The sequence below is a fragment of the Passer domesticus genome, chromosome 4 (genome assembly GCF_036417665.1).
Source record: "Passer domesticus isolate bPasDom1 chromosome 4, bPasDom1.hap1, whole genome shotgun sequence".
NCBI lineage: Eukaryota > Metazoa > Chordata > Aves > Passeriformes > Passeridae > Passer > Passer domesticus.
In genome coordinates, this window is record NC_087477.1 from 13,279,711 (window position 1) to 13,299,274 (window position 19,564).

Consider the following 19,564-nt stretch of genomic DNA (forward strand, 5'->3'; position numbering starts at 1 on the left):
CCACACAATATCCTTTACATGCCCAGCATTTCCAGATGTGAGTGCTGGCCGTCTCGCATGTCCAGTTTCTCTGAACTAGTTCAGTGAGTAGACAGGAACACAGTTTAAATAAAAATAAACACAGCAGCAAAGCTTCTTAATGTCTTACTCATCAAGACTTCAGACACTGTTTCTGGAGACAGCGGCCAGATTCCATGAAATTGTTGGGAAACCATAGTGCAGTGTCTTGTAAGTGCAGTGACCATGATGGAGCTTTGATCTGAGACTAGGTGATTTCTCATTAAAGAATAAACATTTGCCAACATTTGCTATGCTGTATCAATATTAGTGTAATTTTTTAGTACACTCAAATAAAGAGAGAGCATCTTTAGACATAATTGATTCCATATAAATAAAAATATACTATTTATGGCATGTGACAAGTTACTTAACATTAATTGAAATAGACACATAAATTTTGTTGGATCTGTTTTATCAGTACAGGATTGGAAAAGCTCTAGAATAATTTTTCACATATTTGCCTAAATAGGTAAAGAATTTAAATTTTTTTAGGGCAGTAGCAGGCTTGCCAGTTTTCAGATAGGTCAGAGATAACAAATAACCCTGATAAAGTTTTTCAGATCATCCATCTATTTGATAATTGGATGAATCAGAGCAGTCTTTGGAATCAGCAGGCTCTAGGAGAAAGATGCACGTGTGAGATGACAACTCAGATGTATAAGTCCCTATCCAAGTTTAAGGTTCAGTGTGGGCACAGCACTGGTGTTCTGTGTGCTGAATCTTGATAAACTTCTTTAATGAGAAGTCCCCTGGAGCGTGCCTTGTCATCTGATGATCTAAGTGGGTTTTATGTAGATCTGAGACCCAGTTAGTCATTTACTCATGCAGCCTGTTCTTTTATTTTCTTTTCAGAAATTATTTAGTTGGAATATTTGTGGCAGAAATTGTAAGAAAAATTATCAGTGTAGAATTTTCAAATATTGGTGTCATGAGAATCATTTGTAGGAACATTGTGTGATGTTCAGCAGTCCATGCTGTAAAGCTGAATGAAATCTGGTACATCCACACAGCCAGAAATTGTTATACAACCCAGGGTAAAATTTCTAGTATCTTCCTCTTTCTTTACAGACTTTGGTTATTTCCAGAGGATAGAAATAACGTGACTGGCTGTGTGCTTTCCATCTCACTGGTGTTTGTTGGGACAATGTTCAGATGGGAAGTGAAGCCAGGTTCCCCCTGCTGTGCCATTCCATTTTAGCAGCCCACAGTCACCTCAGTAGCAACTGTCCTGTTTTAAAACAACAGCACAACAGGGAGGATTTGTCCCCCTGGATTTAACCTTCCTCCACAGTGTAGATGGCTGTGTTTGAGCTGGTTGTCTAGACTCTCTTCAGCCAATGCAAATAGGTCAGATGAGTCACACTTGTCTTAAAAATCTATTTTAGGATATGATGAATTGTGCCCTGAAAGTGCTGGTTTCTCTCCCTTGACTGTAAGGGAGAGGAGTTGAGAGAACAAACTCACTTGTCTGTACTTATATGTGTCCAAAATATTGTGAGATTAATCCAATCTGAGGTGTACAGAGATACATAGTTAGAAGTACCCAGTTGAAAAGTTTTAAGGGTTTTTGCTTTGAGAAACAACATGTGAGCAAGTCAGAAGCAAAATCATTTTAATCATCTCCAAGTGCATGTGCAAATCTGGAGTAAGGTTACCTTGTTCTTCTGGGAAGGTGCTTCTCTGCTTAGGCATTGCACTACAGTGGTGACACAGGCAGGCATCTGGAGGGCTGATGGCAGGAGAAAGATGTTCCAATATCTGCATGAAGCACAAAGTGGTTTAAATTATTGTTTTCACTGGGGTCAATTTTGACAAAAATGATGGGTAATGTGGTGGCCAGTGAGTTACAAGGGCTCTTTTTTTGTATGTCAAAAAACATGAGGTTTCAAGTACAGATGTGTTTGAAGGCTTCACTTTCACATCTACAGCTCATTTTTATAGTGCACATTCTCTCTGCAATCAAAATAGCAAAATATCTGTCATTTCTGTGTGATTCTTGTAGATTGAGTTTATAAATATTTCTTGGGGCTACAGGAAGGGAAGAAAAGCCAGACTTCCCTGCTGGAAAAACAGTTTTTGCTGCTATTTTGCACTTTTTTTTCCTGTGATATTTGATTTCACTACCTGGGGAACTGCTCCCTGTAGGTTGAAAGTATTGATAATGTTAGATGCTTTTTGCTTAAATGGTGTTTCTCCTCATTTTATGTTGTTTAGATCTTAGTGTTAATGGTGGTCTTTAATTTAGAAAGATTATCCCTCACCCTGTAGCTGAGCAAGGAAAAGAGGTAGTGCAATATAGCTAGAGATTAATGACTCATTTAAAGTTAACATATGTGCTGTAGCAATGATGAAGAAAACATTTTAGCCAGTGATTGGAAATGTTCATGTTTGTTCTTTTTCTTATTTTTTGATCTTTTTATAGCTCTTTTTCATAATGTTTTTGTTTCAACTGCCTTTGTCTTAGTCACATACCTGTTCACTTGCCAAAGCAGGGGGTTTATTTTTTTTTAGCTGCTAAACCCCTGTTAATTACCTTAACTCCTTCACCCTGCGGGGGAAAAGGTGTTGTTTATTGAACAGGTCCATGGTCTTTTCTGCAATGTATTTACTTCACCCATATTCTGAGCAAAGAATGTCAAAGCCATCATCTTCTCCACACAAGGTGCTATGTCTGCAGTCTGTTTCCTTCTTGGTTTTCAGGAAAATGGCTCAACACCTTTGACTTGTCAACAGTGTTCTTTCCTCACACCTCAGTTGTTTTAAAGACACCAGGTGTATTTTTTAGTTATCCTTTGTGTACAGAGTACATATATTATTTACATTTAAATACATTTACATGTATTTATGTACATTTTATGCTGTGGAAAACCACTGTCATATTCAAAAAAACTATAGATGGGTCAAGGCTTTACTTTTTGAACTGACTTTCACCACACTTTGTGGAAAAAGTAGCTGAACCAGTTTTATCAGAATCTCATTACAGCTGTCAGTTTTGTTTAGGAAGTTTAGTTGCTGTAGTTTTATTTAGGGAGTCCTGACTGCGCATCAAATGAAAAGTATAATGGCATGAAATTGCCACTGTACATCAAACAGCATAATTGTCCTAGAATTCAATACAAGCCAAGTTTACTATTGGATAAAAAAATAAATAATGAACAAGTCAAATGCAAATGGTGATTGTAAGTGACAGTTATCTGGCAGATGGGAACTGGCCAGATGCCTCTTCCCTAATGCCTTGTGTTGTCCTTGTATAGTTTGGAGTGTGTATTTCAATGGGAAAAAAAAATTGGAGTGATCAAAGAGCACATGTTATGTGGAGCCCATCAAACTCAGAATGAGAATTTGATAATTTTCTTACCATTCTAAAAACTGCCAATTATTTGTGTCAGTTGCTGTCTGCAATAGCAGGACACTGTTCAGACCAATACCATTTCACCTTAGTTTATGTCCAGTGCCCTTCCTATTTCATCCTGTGCACCAAGGGAAAGTGCAAGGCTTTGACTGGATGCACATGGCCACCAAGGCACAGCTGTATTTTCCTTCTGCTGCTCTCCAGTCTCCTTCCAATTCTCTACTTATTATATTTCCATTTTCCCATCTTTTTTCTCTTCCTTACTTCCTTTCAGGTTAAACCTCTGCTTCAACAACAATGAGCAGTAGCACTTTTGGTCTGTGTTTGTAGTCGGGCTCCCTGCACCCCCACAAATACCCTCACGAGAAGGCATAAAAGCTAAAAAAAATGAGGAGGAGGCTTGTGTAAAAGCACAGTGGCTCCTGAGTATTTGAGTTAGTCTTTGATGTCTGCTGTTATTTCACACTGCCTTGGTCTTGTATTGAGTAAAGGCTAGGAAGGAGGCAGAGAATTTTGCACGATAGGATAAATCATTCCTGGAGCTCCTCTCTCTGAGTTGTGCCCCACCTCTCCCTTTGGCTCACTGCCAGTGAATGTGCATATCAGATCACTAAATAGGAAGAAATGTAGTTTTCTAATAGGTGTGATTGTGTGTCACCTAAAGGTGAGAGCAGCAATGTGGCTTTCGTAGTTTCATGTAATGCTTGTAACTTTGTAGGAAAATTGAGGAGTGAGTTGAAAGGCAAATGATTTGGCAATATCTTCCTGTTCCTGACAAGTCTGCATTGAGAACTGTGAAGTCTTTCCACAAGTGCTGACACCAGTGCTGGCGTTGGATGGTGATTGATTGGAGCCAGTGATAAGTGCAGTAATCTCTTTTGCTGGCTTTGCTGGCCTCTGGAGCTTCCTGATGGATGTGTTTCACATCCCATGGATACATCTGCAGACACAGCTCCCCTGAGTATTAGTACAGCCCAGACAAACTTTGCTGGAGCCCCATTATGTAATATAAGGTGGCTTCTGTCAGAAAGCTTCATGAAAACATAGGTTCCACTGCAATTTCATTTTGGAGCTAAAACCAGGAAAACCAGCAATTTGGCAACACAGTTCAATTTCTTCCTTCCTGAGGTTGATGTGGAATTTTATCTTGTGTATCTCAGCATCAAAGGTACTGTGGTAAAACTCTGCAAAAGCATGACTAATGTTAGTGGAAAAAGGGAATATTGCCAACTGTCTTGAGCCAAGTGATGATAAATTATGTGTCCGTGTGGTTTTGTGCCTCTCGTGTGTGGAAACTGCAGTACCATTGTAGACATACTAATTGCTTATATCGTTATCCACTAACACGAGCTCATGATTATGTAGCAACTGAGCAGAGATTTTTACCTCATTTCCCACTGATTTAATGGTCTGTAATTTCCTTGTCTCTGATTGAGATGTGTTACTGGGTTATTTAATCAAATCCTTTAGCTCAGCTATATGGATGTGAGATGTTGCCTGCAGAACTGGTAATTTCCTCACTGCACGAGGTCTGCTTGTTCTGGATCTCTTTTTGCCAGCCTTCTGTAAGACTGCACCATTATTTCTGACTCAGCCATCCCACCACTTGGCTGGTGCTGGCAATGCCGTGCAGTGTCCACACAGTCTGGCCCATGTTGTTTAAACTGATGACAATGGAGGCATTGCTGCTCTCTTCATTGAAAAGTCTTTGTTCTTCCCACAATCCTTGTGAAAAATAAGGCAACTCATACTTGAGATGCTCTTAGCTGCAGTGCTAACAGTCAAGAGCTGCTCACAAAAAGCCTTGGTAGACCTTTATATCCATTTTTTTCATCATCACATTTTCCCTTGCTGGTTTCTTTGATCCTTTTCATATGAATGCTTTAAGTGTGCACTAACGAGAAGGTTAACACCAGTGTCAGATCTGAGCACAGCATTGGCAAGTTAATTTCTCTGTGTGCTCCCCAGCATTTTTTTTTGAAGAAGAATGTGATTTCTCTCTGCATTTTTGGTTTTAACATTCCAGGCATGTTTTTGTTAATGGTCAAATCCATGTATGGGAGTGTGCTGTACAACTGTTGCATGCACAACAGAGCTACTCCAGCCAGACTGGCTGTAAAAGAGTAATCAGCTCCTTGAGTTTGAAGTCTAGATTTGGGGCTTGGTTTGTCTGGCTTTTTAAACAGCAGATCCTCCAGTGAAGGAAGGATAATTAGAAGTGTGATAGGAAAGTGGATTGATCTTGACGTGTGTTTAATTTCCTCGTGGATACAGGAGTGCACTGAAGGTAAATCAGTGTAAAGCAACAATGTAACATCATGTCCTTTGGTTGTAGAAAGGAAGAGAAATGGTGTTGTGCCAGCTGGGGAGTGACAGAATACCTATCAGCTGTCACCTTCCACTTTGCCTTCCCCTGTAAGATTGGGTTTGTATCTCTCCCCAGCTCGTAAGCAGGAGATTATCAAGGTGACTGAGCAGTTGATTGAAGCCATCAACAACGGGGACTTCGAAGCTTACACGTAAGCTCCTCCTTTGGAGGGAGTGAGGACAGCTGGGGTATTTGACATTGTCTGTGTAAATGTGCATGTTTATGTGTGAGTGCCTGTGCTTGGAGTTCTGTACTGTTGAAATGCCTTCCCAGATGCCCCCACAAAACACAAGATATGTGCATGGCTGCTTTTCCCTGGCTTCACACATCGCCAGTTTCAGAAGAGCTGCTAGTATAACTCCAGTGTAGTTAGAAGAAAATATTTAAATCTGCCTTACATAATGATGTGAGGCATAAAAAAATATCCCTTGCATTGCACAGCTGCCATTTTCATCATCACAAGTAAAAATTCCTGCTTGTAGTAACACTGACTTGTGGGTCTTTTTTTCGTCAAAATGTGATTTGTATGAAGAGTGGTGCACTTAAAGTAAGCTGCTAAATTTAGTAATTGAGCTGAAACCAGAACTGCATTCCTGCACCTCATATTGAGTTCTGTTCTTTTCCAGTGTGATGGCATGAATGTGAAATGTTCCTGTCGAGCAGTTCACCTTCCAGTGTGAAGGTGAAACATTCCATAGGAATGAAAGAAACAATTAAAAATTATCTCTCCAAAGCGGTGATCCCTACCACATGTGCTCATTGCAGAATTTCCTCTTTTCCATAGAAAAATCTGTGATCCAGGCCTTACGTCTTTCGAACCTGAAGCTTTGGGTAATCTGGTAGAAGGGATGGACTTCCACCGGTTTTACTTTGAAAATGGTAAATATTCCATGTTTATCTCCGAGTCTTCATCTGTTCCTTGTGACTGTGTGTCTCTCATCTAATGAGCTTTTTGGTTTGGGAGTTAGTTAATTGACTGGGGCAGGGGAAGGGAGTACTGTTTTTTTCAGAGTTCTGCTATAGGTGTTTTTCAGTCTGCCTCTGCCCCGCTCATTCACACATCACAGGGCATCTCAAAGGGCAGAGGAGAGTGTCAGGTATTTGGAACTAAAAAGTCAAAAAAAGAAGGAGTTAAGAGCTGAATTATTTTAACTGAAAATATTGGGTACAAATGTCATTAGACATAGCAAGGAAACTGAAATGTTGGGAAACTCCTGGTGGTGCCCTCCACTTTATTTAATCCATATATGTACATGGGTTAAACATGTTTGCTTATTAAATAGTGTACAGTAAGTGATTGTGCTCATTCCCTGAAGTATTTTAGTTGCAGGTGTGATGATCATAAAACCCTGGTTATGATTTTGTATTTGCTAAGCCTGAGATTTTTGTGTGTAAAACAGGTTGCTGTGAGTTCTTTTGGCTCATCCAGAGCAAATGTGGTTTCTCCTGTGTGTACCCCCGTGTGTGTGTGTGTGTGTGTGTCTCGTAGCTCTGTCCAAAAGCAACAAGCCCATCCACACGATCATCCTGAACCCGCACGTGCACCTGGTGGGCGAGGACGCGGCGTGCATCGCGTACATCCGCCTGACGCAGTACATGGACGGCAGCGGCATGCCAAAGACTATGCAGTCCGAGGAGACGCGCGTATGGCACCGGCGCGACGGCAAGTGGCAGAACGTGCACTTCCACCGCTCGGGCTCGCCCACCGTACCCATCAAGTAAGGAACAGCCCCAGCACCAGCTCACACCTCGTAGTCCAATAGCTGCTTTGGGCCTTAAAAACTGCGAGCCGTCCTCTAGTAGTGTCACTTTTTGTGGTTGTTCATTATATATTATACCCACTGCTGTGCGTAGTGTTGGTGAGAAGATTTCTAAAATAACGCGCTTTTTTGGTTGTTGTTTTCTGCTGTGATAACCACCGATCCAACTTGCTCGCTGAACTGACAGCTTGAAGAGCAGGAAAGTATTTTAATGTAGAGAAAGCTTGATAGAAGTCACACAAAACCGGATTAGAAAACCTGGAATACAATTGCTGGAAAACCTGGGAAAATAAAAAGCAGTAGGACACATCGAGCTGTCAGAGCTAACCAGAAAGGTTCAAGTAAGATGTGTCAGTCCTGGGAAAAACTGAAGTTTGACTAATACTCAGTGTGATTTCTAGCCACCTCTACTTTCCCAGGCCTAGGTGTGTTCACTGCAAGTTGGGTTTGAGCCAGTTCACACATTTACCTTGTAAACTGAGCCATCCCAGTCCCTCTCACATTCTTATCTCTTTCCCCACACTCTCTGTGTGTAACTGCTGAGTATTCCTTGTTGGGCAGTTCTGACATCCCCATGGGACAGCCTCGCCTCTCTCCCATCAGTATTTCTCTCTGCTGTTCATCCAGACCCTGCCACACCATTGGAGTCAGGCAGTGACTGAGCTCCTTGAGCCACCTTGTCACCAGGGTTAGTGACAGCAAGCTCAGGGTTGCAATAACGAAATAAAGAGTCACGGCTTGCTCAGGAGGTTCTGCTCAGGCCATTGGCTTCTCTTCTTCTTCAACAGCCTCTGCTAATGAGCCCAAACTCAGTGACTTGTGGTTTCCCAAATAGGCAGCACTGCTCCAGGCCTGGCTTTGCGCAGTAGTGAGCCCTCTGTATAGGATACAATTCCATTTGCATCAGTGTCTTAAGGTGGACAGTGGCTGAATTTCCTGACATGGATGGTAAGGGCTTAGATTTCATCTTTTGAACCATCATGTCTCATATTTTACTGCTTGCGACACTGTTCTCCTATATGAAATAATACTTGATGAAGTAAGAAATAAGGTAGAATGAGGTGTTAAACTTCCATGGTGATGATTTTGTATTATTTCCTTATTTAGGAAAAGTGAAATTTTATTACTTAGTGATAACTCTTTTCTTTCAAAATGTGAAACCAATGGGAACAGGAGCCACATGTCATTTGTTTCTCACATTCCAGCTGTGCTGCCAGTGTTTCACCAGATAGTATTCAAAGAGAAGTTACTCTTCCTTGAAATGCAGTTTTAGGTAAATCTTTGAGGTTTTCAAAAAGCAGTGTTTGTCAAAGGATCTGACCTGGGTGTGTGTAGAGCCAGAAAGCTGAAGTGAAGCAGGTTCACCTGGCCCACTGCACCCTGAACAGTCGGTGTTTACAGTACAATGACCTGAAATGGACTAGAGAATCATTTAATCTTTTCCTCTGATTTTTTTTTTGCACCTTTGTCTTTTTGGGAAGGTACTGCTGGAGGTCCTTTGCCTCTGCTTGTGGTCTCTAATAAAGATAAGAGTTTTTGGGGCTGCCAAGGGTGGAAGGAGAACAAAAATCACCATGGAGTAATTTTTTTGGAGTTGCAGGGTGGTTAATGTATTGGTGAATCTTTTGAGCCAATGGGGTCAGACAGGGGAGATTTCAGGATTGCAAGGGGTGTCCAAGCTCAAGGGAAGGAGCTGTCATACCAAGGGGTGTCACAGAGGAGCCTTAGAGCCAGACTGAGGCTTAAGGGGAGATTCCCTGAGTTAGCAACGTAGCCCTATGTGTGTAGCACTGGCAATAATATCACATAAATCCCATACCTAGCTCTCATCTTGATTTCAGGGGAGGTTTTTGGACTTGCTTCTAGTACTGTTCCAAAATATCCTCAGTCTGATGGTTAGCAGCCTTGCTTTCCAGTGTGAAATTTGGTCATCTTCAGTGTATCCTTGATTCTTCCATGTCATCGTTGTTCTCCTGCACTGGAGTTGGTGTCTGTGTGCAGACATGAACTGGTTTGTAGGAAGGCATTGATGAGATCGTTCCCACCTTCTACTTCCGTAGGGTAAACAGCCAGGGCTACCTCAAATGGCTTTGTCTGATAGGATTTCCATTTTCCTATTACCTTATCTCCTTACTGTCTTGTTTTGTTTGAGGTTTGCCTTTCCATTAGCTTGGCTTCTTCTGAAATTCTCTGTCCATTTGTGGTCAGGGCTTTATTTAATTCTCCAATGTCTTCTCCCTGCTCAGTTCTTGCACAATTTTTGCACTTTTCTCATCTGCAGTGCATCTGAGACAGCCACCTATTTATCCTCAACTCTCATTTCCAGCCAGTGGGTACACAGAAACTTTTACAGAGCTTAGCACTTCCTATTATTCCCTGTAATATGTTTGGATTTCCCAGCCCTCAAGGTTATTTGGTTCTCCCTGCACAATGCTCCTGTTTTCTTTTCTTTCTATAGTGCCTTCCACCTAAGTGTCAGTATGCTACGTGAGATCAGTCCCGCTGCTTGTGCTCAGCACTGGGGAGTCTCCTCTAGGCTGGTAACTCCTCTTTGGAGTTACATGGTCATTGTTTCTTTATTCCCCATCTTCTGAAGTCTGACTGGGAGATTCCCATGGAGCACCAAGCTAGACCCATCTTCTTCTGTAACCCGTCCTGAGCATTTTTGCACTGTCTCATATTTCACCTTTGCTCTTCCCAGTCAGAGCAGCAATAACTCCATTTTGGAAAACTAAGGAACTTAATTAACTTATTGTTCCAGTTCCTTTATTTGAAATGCATATAGTCTACAGCTACTTATTTAATTATTACTAATGCACAGTAGTAAATAATGGCATTTCCATAATAAAAAAGTATTTTACACATCATATCTGAAGATGAATTTCAAATCTAATAAAGGTGCAAAAACAATTATAGCTGTGATCTACTAGACACGGTATCCTAGGTGGTGTGAAAGCAGTTGCTGCAAGCACAGTAGCTTCCTTGTTTTCAGGAAGGAGTGTGCATAAGTCTAAGGACAGAACTGAGCTCTTTGGTAGATATAGGGAAATGTTCCTTGTGGCAGAGAACTTACTTGAAAAAAGGATATGAGCACAAATATGTGTTTAGTTTATAAATAAATTTTTATTAATAAAAAATAAAAAATTTGTGGTGGTTTTGCTGTGAGTGAGATGGGATAAACTTGGGTTTCTGTCTCATCCAGGGTTTCTCTCTTAGTGATAGGAGTGACGGTAGGAAATTGTTCTCTGTATCCATGTTCTTAGGGACTTGTGCTGATGTGTTTTTGCAGAGCTGTCTGCTTGTCCTCAGAGACTGTACTGCCCAATATGGGCAGTCAAAGGGCTGCTGGGCCTAAAAGTGACTCTCTAACCTAGCTTTAGCCTCAATGAGGCTTATGTTCCCTCCCTGGTCACTGCTCACACCTTCTTATACTTTGATAAGTGCAGTGCCAGAGAACAGGAATGCAGAGTAAAGAGTTTGTTCTGTGTTTGTGCAGTGCCTAGCGCAGAGGGATCCCACCATGGCTCCAGCCTCTAGATGCTACGGTAATACAAATGATGCTACAGCCTCAGTTAGCTACATACTTGCTTGCAGCTCCTTTCCCTTCCTTCTCTCTCTGCATTCGGCTCTGGCATGTCTTGCATGTGAATGACGCCTGATTCTTCCTTGGCACTTGGTCCAGTCTTTGCACAAGGGCCTCAGTCCATGGCAGTGCCTGTGATGTCCATGCTGAGGAAGTTAAGTTACCCAGAGATTCACGGCTGAATTCTACTCTCCCTCCCTTAAGGAATCCCTTAAGACATGTTGGCTTCCTGCCTCAGTTTTCTTTTTTATTTTCACAGCCTCTCTGGCATCCTGTAAAGATGGAAAATGTCTCTCAAGTGGTTTGAAAAATAAAAGGATGCTTTTCCTGAGTGGAGGTTTTCCCCTTGTTTTTTCCCCAGTATCTCACATTTAGTGATCTCAACAAGATGGTTTTTTTTCAATATCATTGGCTAACACTTGAGCATGTGTTGTTATCTGGTGGTGATGTTACCTCAGTAATGGAAATCTGTTTGTTTTTTTTCTCCTTCCTCCTAGCTAAAAATATCAGCGGTGCCGCTCTTGCATTTTCTGTACCCAACGCACCTGGTTGATTACCATCTTGGCCATCCCGTTCTCTTCATGCATGTTTCTGAGTGCATGAAGTTGTGAAGGTTCTTCATGTAACACATTTGTGATGCACCACGTTGCTGTATATTCCATCTGTACACTGTTAACATTTCAATGAAGGTGATGTTCCATGCAAATAGAGAATAACAAAGTGTAAAAGACAAAAAGGAGATATTGGATGGACAGCAGTAGACACACAATACATTTGTCACTTGCTCCATTTATGCCAAGTTTTGACAGACAACTTTAAAATCTAACGCGTTTATTAAAAAAAAAAAAAGAAAAAAAAAGAAAAAGTATATTTTACCTTCTTTTTTTAAGAACTGTTTTTTGACTCCTCCTTTTCTCCTGAGTCCCAGGATTTTGCTTTGGTTCTGGTAGGAATGGTTAGGATTTCTGCTGGCAGCTCCATTACTGTAAAACAGATTTTTATCCTAGATGGACAAAATCACTGATAAATGGGGAAGTGTTAATATCTTGGCTTTGGACCAGCTGCAGCCTTCTTAGTTTATTAGTCGATGTAAACTGGAAAAATCTCCTCATTTGCTGGCCTGGCCACTCCAGAATTAACTGTCAGTGTTCTGGTGAGTCAGCAGCTTCCATTTTCCTTTTGAGTCCTTTTCGCTTTCTTGTTTTGCTTAACTGAATGATTCTGTTGGATGATTAAGCAAAATTAAAAATTGTAGGGAACTAAGTGATAATTGAGAGACAGTTTTTGAGGATTAAAATGGAAGGAAAGAGAAAGATTTTTATCGCTTTTAGGATGTACTGTAAATTTTTTAAGGAGGCTTTAAAAAATATATGTGGGTTAATGTATAGCCCAGTTGCGTGGATAATATACTTAAGAATATTAGGCCTTAAAGCTAAGTATGAAGAGTTTACTTACATTACACTGCTGCTGTTGCTGCTCTGGAAATGAATTACGGAGACACCGGTTTTCCGTGGGACCCCAACACTTTACCACAGGTTTGTGTCTCCCCACCTTGCCCTCAATCCACTCGTGGTTTCTCAAGCTCCCCTGGCAGCGTTCGATGGCGAGGCCGGCAGTGCTGATGGGTTTGTCCCAGCTCCAGGCTGAGGGAGGAACGCTGTGCTGGCAGCACGGAACACAAACTTTGCACCAGGGACTAGTTCTCCTTCCCTCGCCTTGCTGTAAAAATACACCCACGCAGGAATTTCAGTTTCTTCCCTCGCACTGTTGCAGGGAAGCCCAGGCTGGGCTGCCCCTGATCTCCCATGGTTCTGTCAGCAGCAGGCTCCTGCTCCCCACAGCGCTGTACAGTGCATGGTGTCTGAGTCAGTGTCCTTTTCAGCCCTCCAAAATTTACAACTCGGCAGCCAGAACTTTTTAAAATGGGAAAGCTTCCTAATTTGTATCATTTCACCTTTCTGTGTTAATTACTAATCAGAAGCAGTTCTTAAACATGTTGATGTTGTTACTAGTGGATGTATGGTAGGTGGACTTAAGCTTCTCTGATAATTACTACATGATTTTAAACAATATATATTTAAAGTGAGCATCTACAATAAATGTGTTGAGCCATATTAACCTGCCAATGGGATCTGTGAAAAAAGTAATGGCCTCATTTTTTTCTCATTAATTTCTTTTCCTTTTTTTTTCTTTTTTTTCTTTTTTTTTTCTTTTTTTTTTTTTTTTTGTGAAGCGGCTATAAGTGGCATAACTGTATTTAAAATTAACAAATTAGGTGTAGGGTGTTTTTTATACTTCTGACATAGCATGTGGTGTTGATGTATTACTGTAGACCAAGTTTGTCTTCCACACCAAGACGTGAGGAACTTGTGATTTGTTCTCTCCACCACGACTGAATTATACACGTCTGTCATTTTGGAACACTGCAGTTTACCATGGGACACAGTGTACATATTTCTTGCCATAATGGTAAATGATTGATATATTTAAGGATTAATAAATTTGTGATTTCTGCTGACATTGTGCTTGTGTTTTAATTTCCCAACTGATTGTGATCTTTGCAGTGGAAAATATGTAGTGTCTGTTTGAATTAAGACACCAGAGGCACAGATGCACTTTCTTAGGAGCTGAGTTTTCCGTTTGAAAATACAAGTATTTGCTGTTGTGGTTTTTCCTTTGGTTGGTTCCTGAGCGCCTTTCCTGGGGCAGATGGCACACTGCTTGTGCTCTCCTTTGGAGGTGGACTGTGTACATACCTTGTGCTCGTAGGGCCATATTTTGAAATGTTTTAGGTAGTTCCAACATTTCTGTTGCTGTCTTGCTGTATTTCATATATGTACACTCAGTCTGTAACATGAGGCTCTATAAGAGCAGTTATTGTATGCTGTATAATGCCATAAATATATGTAGGAATATAAAAACATACATATAGCAATATAAAATACATTTACCTCTAAAATAATTAGGATTTGAAATAACCTACCAGTTTGAAAGCTTAGATATATGTCTGTAGTGATTTCAGGCTGCCTTAAACCATGCTGAGCTGCAACTTTTATACCAGCAGAAAAAAGGAAGGACGAAGGAGAGGAAACAACTTGCAGCTTTCCTGGGGCAGGGAATGCAGGGCTGGAGCGGGGCCAAGGCAGCGCAGCTGGAGCAGCGGCGTTGGCGTGGCAGGTAGCCAGAGCCTGTCCTGGGTTGGCCACCATTCCAGTGCTTCTTCTTGGGTGGCATTTTGTAAGCAAAAAAAGGTAGTCAGGAGAGCACTCGGGGGATTGGAATTTTTCACTAAACCCCAGAAAGAGCAAAAACACTTTAGTCTGTTGGGAGGTGTCATATTTTGTCATATCACTTTTACCTACTTTTTTTGCTCATTTTTTTTTCCAGTGAATGCTATAACAGAAATCAGTTTGATTTCCATTTTAACCATGCTCCTCCATAAAGCTGTTTGACAGCAGTGGAATTGCTACTGATTTCAGGTATGCAGAGAAGAGAGATCAGTGGATAAAGCAAAATGTTCAGCAGGGGGCTGGGAGAACACATTTCCTCCATATCAGGCAGAATATTTGGGAGAGCAGCAGGGTTTGGGGGCTGGTTTGGGGTTTCTTAATGGTTGTTCTTTTACAGCACTAAAATATTTTAATCTGCTGCCTCCTGGTGGCTTTGTAATACTGTTTTCTGTTTAGGAGTATATGAGAAGAGGCTGTTTGTTCTGAGCAGAAGGGAGCCCAGTGCTTTCATTTATGCATTTTTTAATGTAAGTAAGGAACACGATATTTCAGGGCCTGAAAATTATCATTTCCTGGATCTTACATATACACTATATATACACCTGAAGTAATCAGATTGATTATGTTTTCTAAAAATGGCCTCCCAGGACACATTCAAGAAAAGTAACATCTTCTAGGGATGTTTATTAAATCCGGAGTTCATTGTGTCTAGGATTAACTTTGCTGTTTCTTCAATTTATCATCTCCTGTTGCTTCGTGCTTCTCAGGGCTTTTCCTTCTTCTTAAATTTGTACAGTCATACTTTATACATAACCCTTCATAAGAAAACACCATTAGTAAAAAAAATTAACTGTAGTCATTGAGGAATTGATCCAAATTGCTTAAGGAGTTTCAGCTTCTTTATTCCTTACAGATTATTGCTAAAAGAAGTGGGTGGGCTGTAGTTCAGGGTTGCGAGGTCTGGCTGCTAAAGCCATTGTTCTTGCAGGGAGAGCCATCCTATACTCCGTACAGGAGTATAGGGAGGTTTGGATCCTCTCAAAGGGGAGATTTAGTAACTCTGCAGCCTATCCAGGCCTCACAGGAAGGGAAGGCTACGCGGAGTAGACCAGAAGCCTCCTCTCCCTTCCCTTCCCTCTCTAGCAGAGATCCCTGTGACTGAGCAGGGCAGGTTGCAGGATCTGCTTCCAAGGCAGCTGGCATGTGGAAAGAGGCAGGAATTCTGTGTGCTCACATGCTGCAGAACAGCAGTGCCAGGGCTGCCTGTTCCAGCATGTGCTTGTCCAGACCCAGACCAGGCCAAAGGCACTGCAGACAGTAAGTGTGGGGAACAGGAGGACATTTAATCGGAGGGTGGGGGCGAAGAAAATCAGTGCAAAAAAAAAAAAGACAAGCTGATAGAAAACAGGATTTCCAAGGCAAAGAGAGTGCTATTTCTCTGTTACAGAAATGTCACATTCTTTCTTCAAAGCTGTTTCCAAAACCCAGCTGTGGGGCTGGACCGTCTTAGGAACTAATTGGTAATTAGGCCCATATAACCTTTTTCATGCCAGTGGCCTCTGAGTAGTTAACAAAGTTAAATGGCTAAATGTGACCAGTGGTTGAGACAGGGCTGCTTCCTTAAAATAGCAGGGGCTGAGTGTGGGTAGCCACCCTCTGAAAAGTTGTGTTAAATTGCAGCACAACATTTATCAAGAATCTGACACACTTTACTACAGCCAAGGACCATGCTCTTTCTTCTGCTATCCTCTGCAGTCAGCCTATAATGGAAAGGTGCTGTTTCATGTTAGGGCAGGACTGGCGGCAGTGTCTGTCACCAAGTCCCCTGCTCACTGTCAGCTAATTCCCAGGAGGCAGCAAGCTGGTGCAGGGAAGAGGGGAGTATTAATTCATTAATAACCAGCCACTGCGTTGGGAGAGAGCTCATGGCAAACAGAACGGCCCTGGGGGAGAAGAGGCTGCTCAGCTCTCTCACCACTCCTTTTCCCATCCTGCTGAGGCATCCAGGGCTGGCTCTCCGAGAGGACAGCTGCCCAGGGCGGTGATACTCACAGGACCTTGAATAACAGCACCAAGGGACCCTGCTGGCAACAGCCAGCCTGAGAGTAGAGGTAAGAGCCTGCCTTTGGGAGCTCATTTGATAAAGGTATTGCTGAACATTGGTGCCTAAACACAGTCAAACCCTTAGCAGGGATGTAGAAGAGAGTGCTCCCAAGCACATGACCTCTGTCATGTTAGAGCAAGACATGAACTGAATTAAACCTCCTACAGGGCTGTAGTTGTGTCCTGTGCACCAAGGAGAGGTAAGTACCAAAGTCAGAAGCAAGAGTTCAGTTTAAGGTACTTGGGTAAGTTCCTCAGACAAAATGGGCGCCTGAACATCTACCTAAAAAAGTGGTGAGTTTTTTGGGTTTTTCTGAACAAAATTTTTTAGAGAGTAAAACACAAAAGTGGGGCCATGCCAAAATTTGCCGACCTTGTTCATTGTAGCAAACAGAGTTATGGAAACTTTCATGAATGAATGAAGTTTCTCAAATGAATACCTCAATTCCAAGCAAGTCTTTATAAAGAAAAAAAATTACAAACACAATGAGGAAGTATGTTTGAAATGTCTTGTTTATATCTCACTTTGTTTTCAAAATTCTAAATCACCAAGCCACTGGACCACCCAACCAAGACAGAGACAATCAGAAGTTGTAAAGGTGCGATTTTTTTTTCCAGTGGTTTAAATCAATCCTCCACCAACACAGGAAGGATTATGGAATTTAACCTTAGGGACATTTGCACTGTCATATGGGTATTTTTTGATCGAAAGTAAGTACTTTTAAATAATATAATTTAGTAAATTAAAAAGATAGTTTATTAATTTGGAAATTGGTTGGAAAGGAGATTAGTGACAGATAATATATGTTATAGGTAAATGACAGCTTTGCATTCTTCTCTTGTAGCAGCCTCCATATGAAACCCCCACAGACAGCGGTCCATAAATCACCAAGTAACAGAATGTTTGGGGTTGGAAGGGACTTCTGGGGATCCTCTAGTCCAACCCCCTGCTAAAAGCAGGTTTCACAGGATGATGTCCAGGCAGAGTTGAACATCTCCAGAGGAGACTCCATAGACTCTCTGGACAGCTCCATGGGGTTATTCTTCCTGAGCTGCAGGACCCCACACTTGCTCTTGTTGAGCTTCCCTGAGTTCCTCTCCAGCCTGTCCAGGTCTGGCTGAATAGTAGCACAGCCTGCATGTGCTACTTGGCCTGTCCTGCCCTTTTGGAAGACTGGGGTGACACTGGCTTTCCTCCATTCCTCCTCTTCTCCATGACCTTTCAAAGACACACTTAATCAAAGGTAAATCTGAGCTTACTGAAAAGTTATTCTAAACAGGATTTTGGATACAGTAGAGCACCTTTACTCTCACAGTAGGAGGGACTGGTAGCATGGCCAGCCTTTTGTTTGCAGGCTTTGTTTCTGATCCTCTGGGTGGCCTTGGGCTGCCTGGAGGATATGGTGTAGATCTGTGCACTTGTGGCTGATGTGGCGATTCCCATTTCCAGCCCTTCATTGCTATTCTTTGTGGATAATGTTCACATCATCTCTAAACAATGAACAAAATTACCTTCTATTAAAGACTTAGATATGCTCCATGTAAGTATTTCGAAGAACCTGGGAATGTTAACTACTTTCCAGCATTTGAGAGGTTGTTGTACATGTGGGGTCTGGTTTTGCAGGTACCATTTCAGTCTCCTGTTAGGACCAAAGAACTGTGTATAAATAGTTAAATTCTCTGTGATGGAGCCAGATAAGCACAGCAGCAGTAGGCTGATTTCGGGGCCTGGACTTAGATCCACTGACAGGGATCTGTGAGATGTGAGTAGGTTTTGATCTTTTGCATTCAGGCCAGGAATCTTAGCATGCATTCCTTGTGCAAGGTCAGTGCCATAACCACTGAGTGACTATGAGACAGTTTTTGTTCATTTTTTCACTGAAAAATAAACAGGGAAGGATCTATTTTTTGTTTGGATGCAGTTTTCTAAAAATTGTCAAAATCTGCCTGACAACAGCAGGAAGGATCCCTCTCACTCCTTGTATGTCAGGCAAAGGTGCCCCAAAGGCTTAAAAATGTCAAGGACTAATTAACACAAAGCTGAGAGCAAGAAATGTTACAAGTCTCTTTTCTTAAACAAATGGATGTGTTTGAGGATTTCAATATGTGAACAGATAGAAAAAAATGAGGCTTAAAAGGCCCCAGTACTTTGCTGGTCCCTCCTTTGCAGTGGGTTTCTAACCTGGGACTCTGAGGTGCACTGAGTGTTTATTCTCTCCTCTGTAGTTGAATGGGGATTTCAGTATTTGCGTCTCACCACATTCACACCTCTCTATAAACAGCTTCCCAGTTCAGACCAGCTTTTCACACATGACAAGGCAGAGCTACTTTACATCCCACCAGTCTTACACTGCCTGCCAAAAGGATGTAAGGGGGATACTTGGGAGAGTGGAAGAGCCAGGGGAAGAAGAGTACAGTTTTCATTAAGAGGTCTCAGCAGCTCACGCTACTCATCTCTGAGGAGGAGTAGCTGGCACAAAGATCCAAACATTTTGGTGGCAAGAAGACACAGCAGGTGGAGGCTTCTCCTCTGTAAGATCCTTTCACTGCTCTGCCGAAATGCCTCTCTGCTGCTCCATGCCCCTCTGTTCAGATGTTTGCCTCTTGCCTTTCGTGCTGCTCCTGCCCTATCTTCCTTCTCTTCCCAACCTTCTCCTCTTCCTCCCATGTGAAACCCTGAGGTTCTTACCACATGGCATTTATCTCGTTGGCAACAACGTGTGCCATTCCTGGGAATTAATCATTTACTTGTATGTCTGAAATGCTACTCCCCCATCTTCCTTTTTTTTTTTTCCCCATTTCTCTTTTGTGTCTCCCTTTTATGTGAGACCTGTTCCCAGGAAGCAGCCAGCAGCTGGAACAACAGGCAGTGTTCCTGGGAGCAGTGTTGCCGTGCCCTGGTGTTTGGCTGGGAGCCTTTTAAAAGCATTAGCTAATTACTCCTCGCGGTGTCACTGCATGGCCTCCCTGCTTTCAGCCTAAGATCCTGGTAGTGTGTAATTTGCCCAAGGCCACAAAGTTATTGGATGGCAGGGGTTTCTAGGTCCAAAGGTGAGTTTCCTTCCCTCAATGACAGTGATTGCAGGCTGCCTGTGAAGGATTTATGGC

The 19,564-nt window shown here is 42.0% G+C and overlaps 1 protein-coding gene across 18 annotated transcripts in view; it reads left to right on the forward strand.

Moving 5' to 3' along the window:
• CAMK2D (calcium/calmodulin dependent protein kinase II delta) overlaps nucleotides 1–13,641 on the forward strand; it is a 121,492-nt gene extending 107,851 nt beyond the window's left edge. For 16 of the 18 annotated variants that reach the window (XM_064416039.1, XM_064416038.1, XM_064416048.1 and 13 more), the window contains 5 exons: nucleotides 5,856–5,931; nucleotides 6,565–6,659; nucleotides 7,270–7,498; nucleotides 11,037–11,085; nucleotides 11,621–13,641. In XM_064416039.1, coding sequence (XP_064272109.1) covers nucleotides 5,856–5,931; nucleotides 6,565–6,659; nucleotides 7,270–7,498; nucleotides 11,037–11,043 — 407 coding nt within the window. In that variant the 3' untranslated portion in view covers nucleotides 11,044–11,085; nucleotides 11,621–13,641. Of the gene's footprint in view, nucleotides 1–5,855; nucleotides 5,932–6,564; nucleotides 6,660–7,269; nucleotides 7,503–11,036; nucleotides 11,086–11,620 lie in introns of those variants that run through there. The other 2 variants (XM_064416040.1, XM_064416046.1) reach the window with 2 other exon arrangements.
• The last annotated feature ends 5,923 nt before the right edge of the window (nucleotides 13,642–19,564 follow it).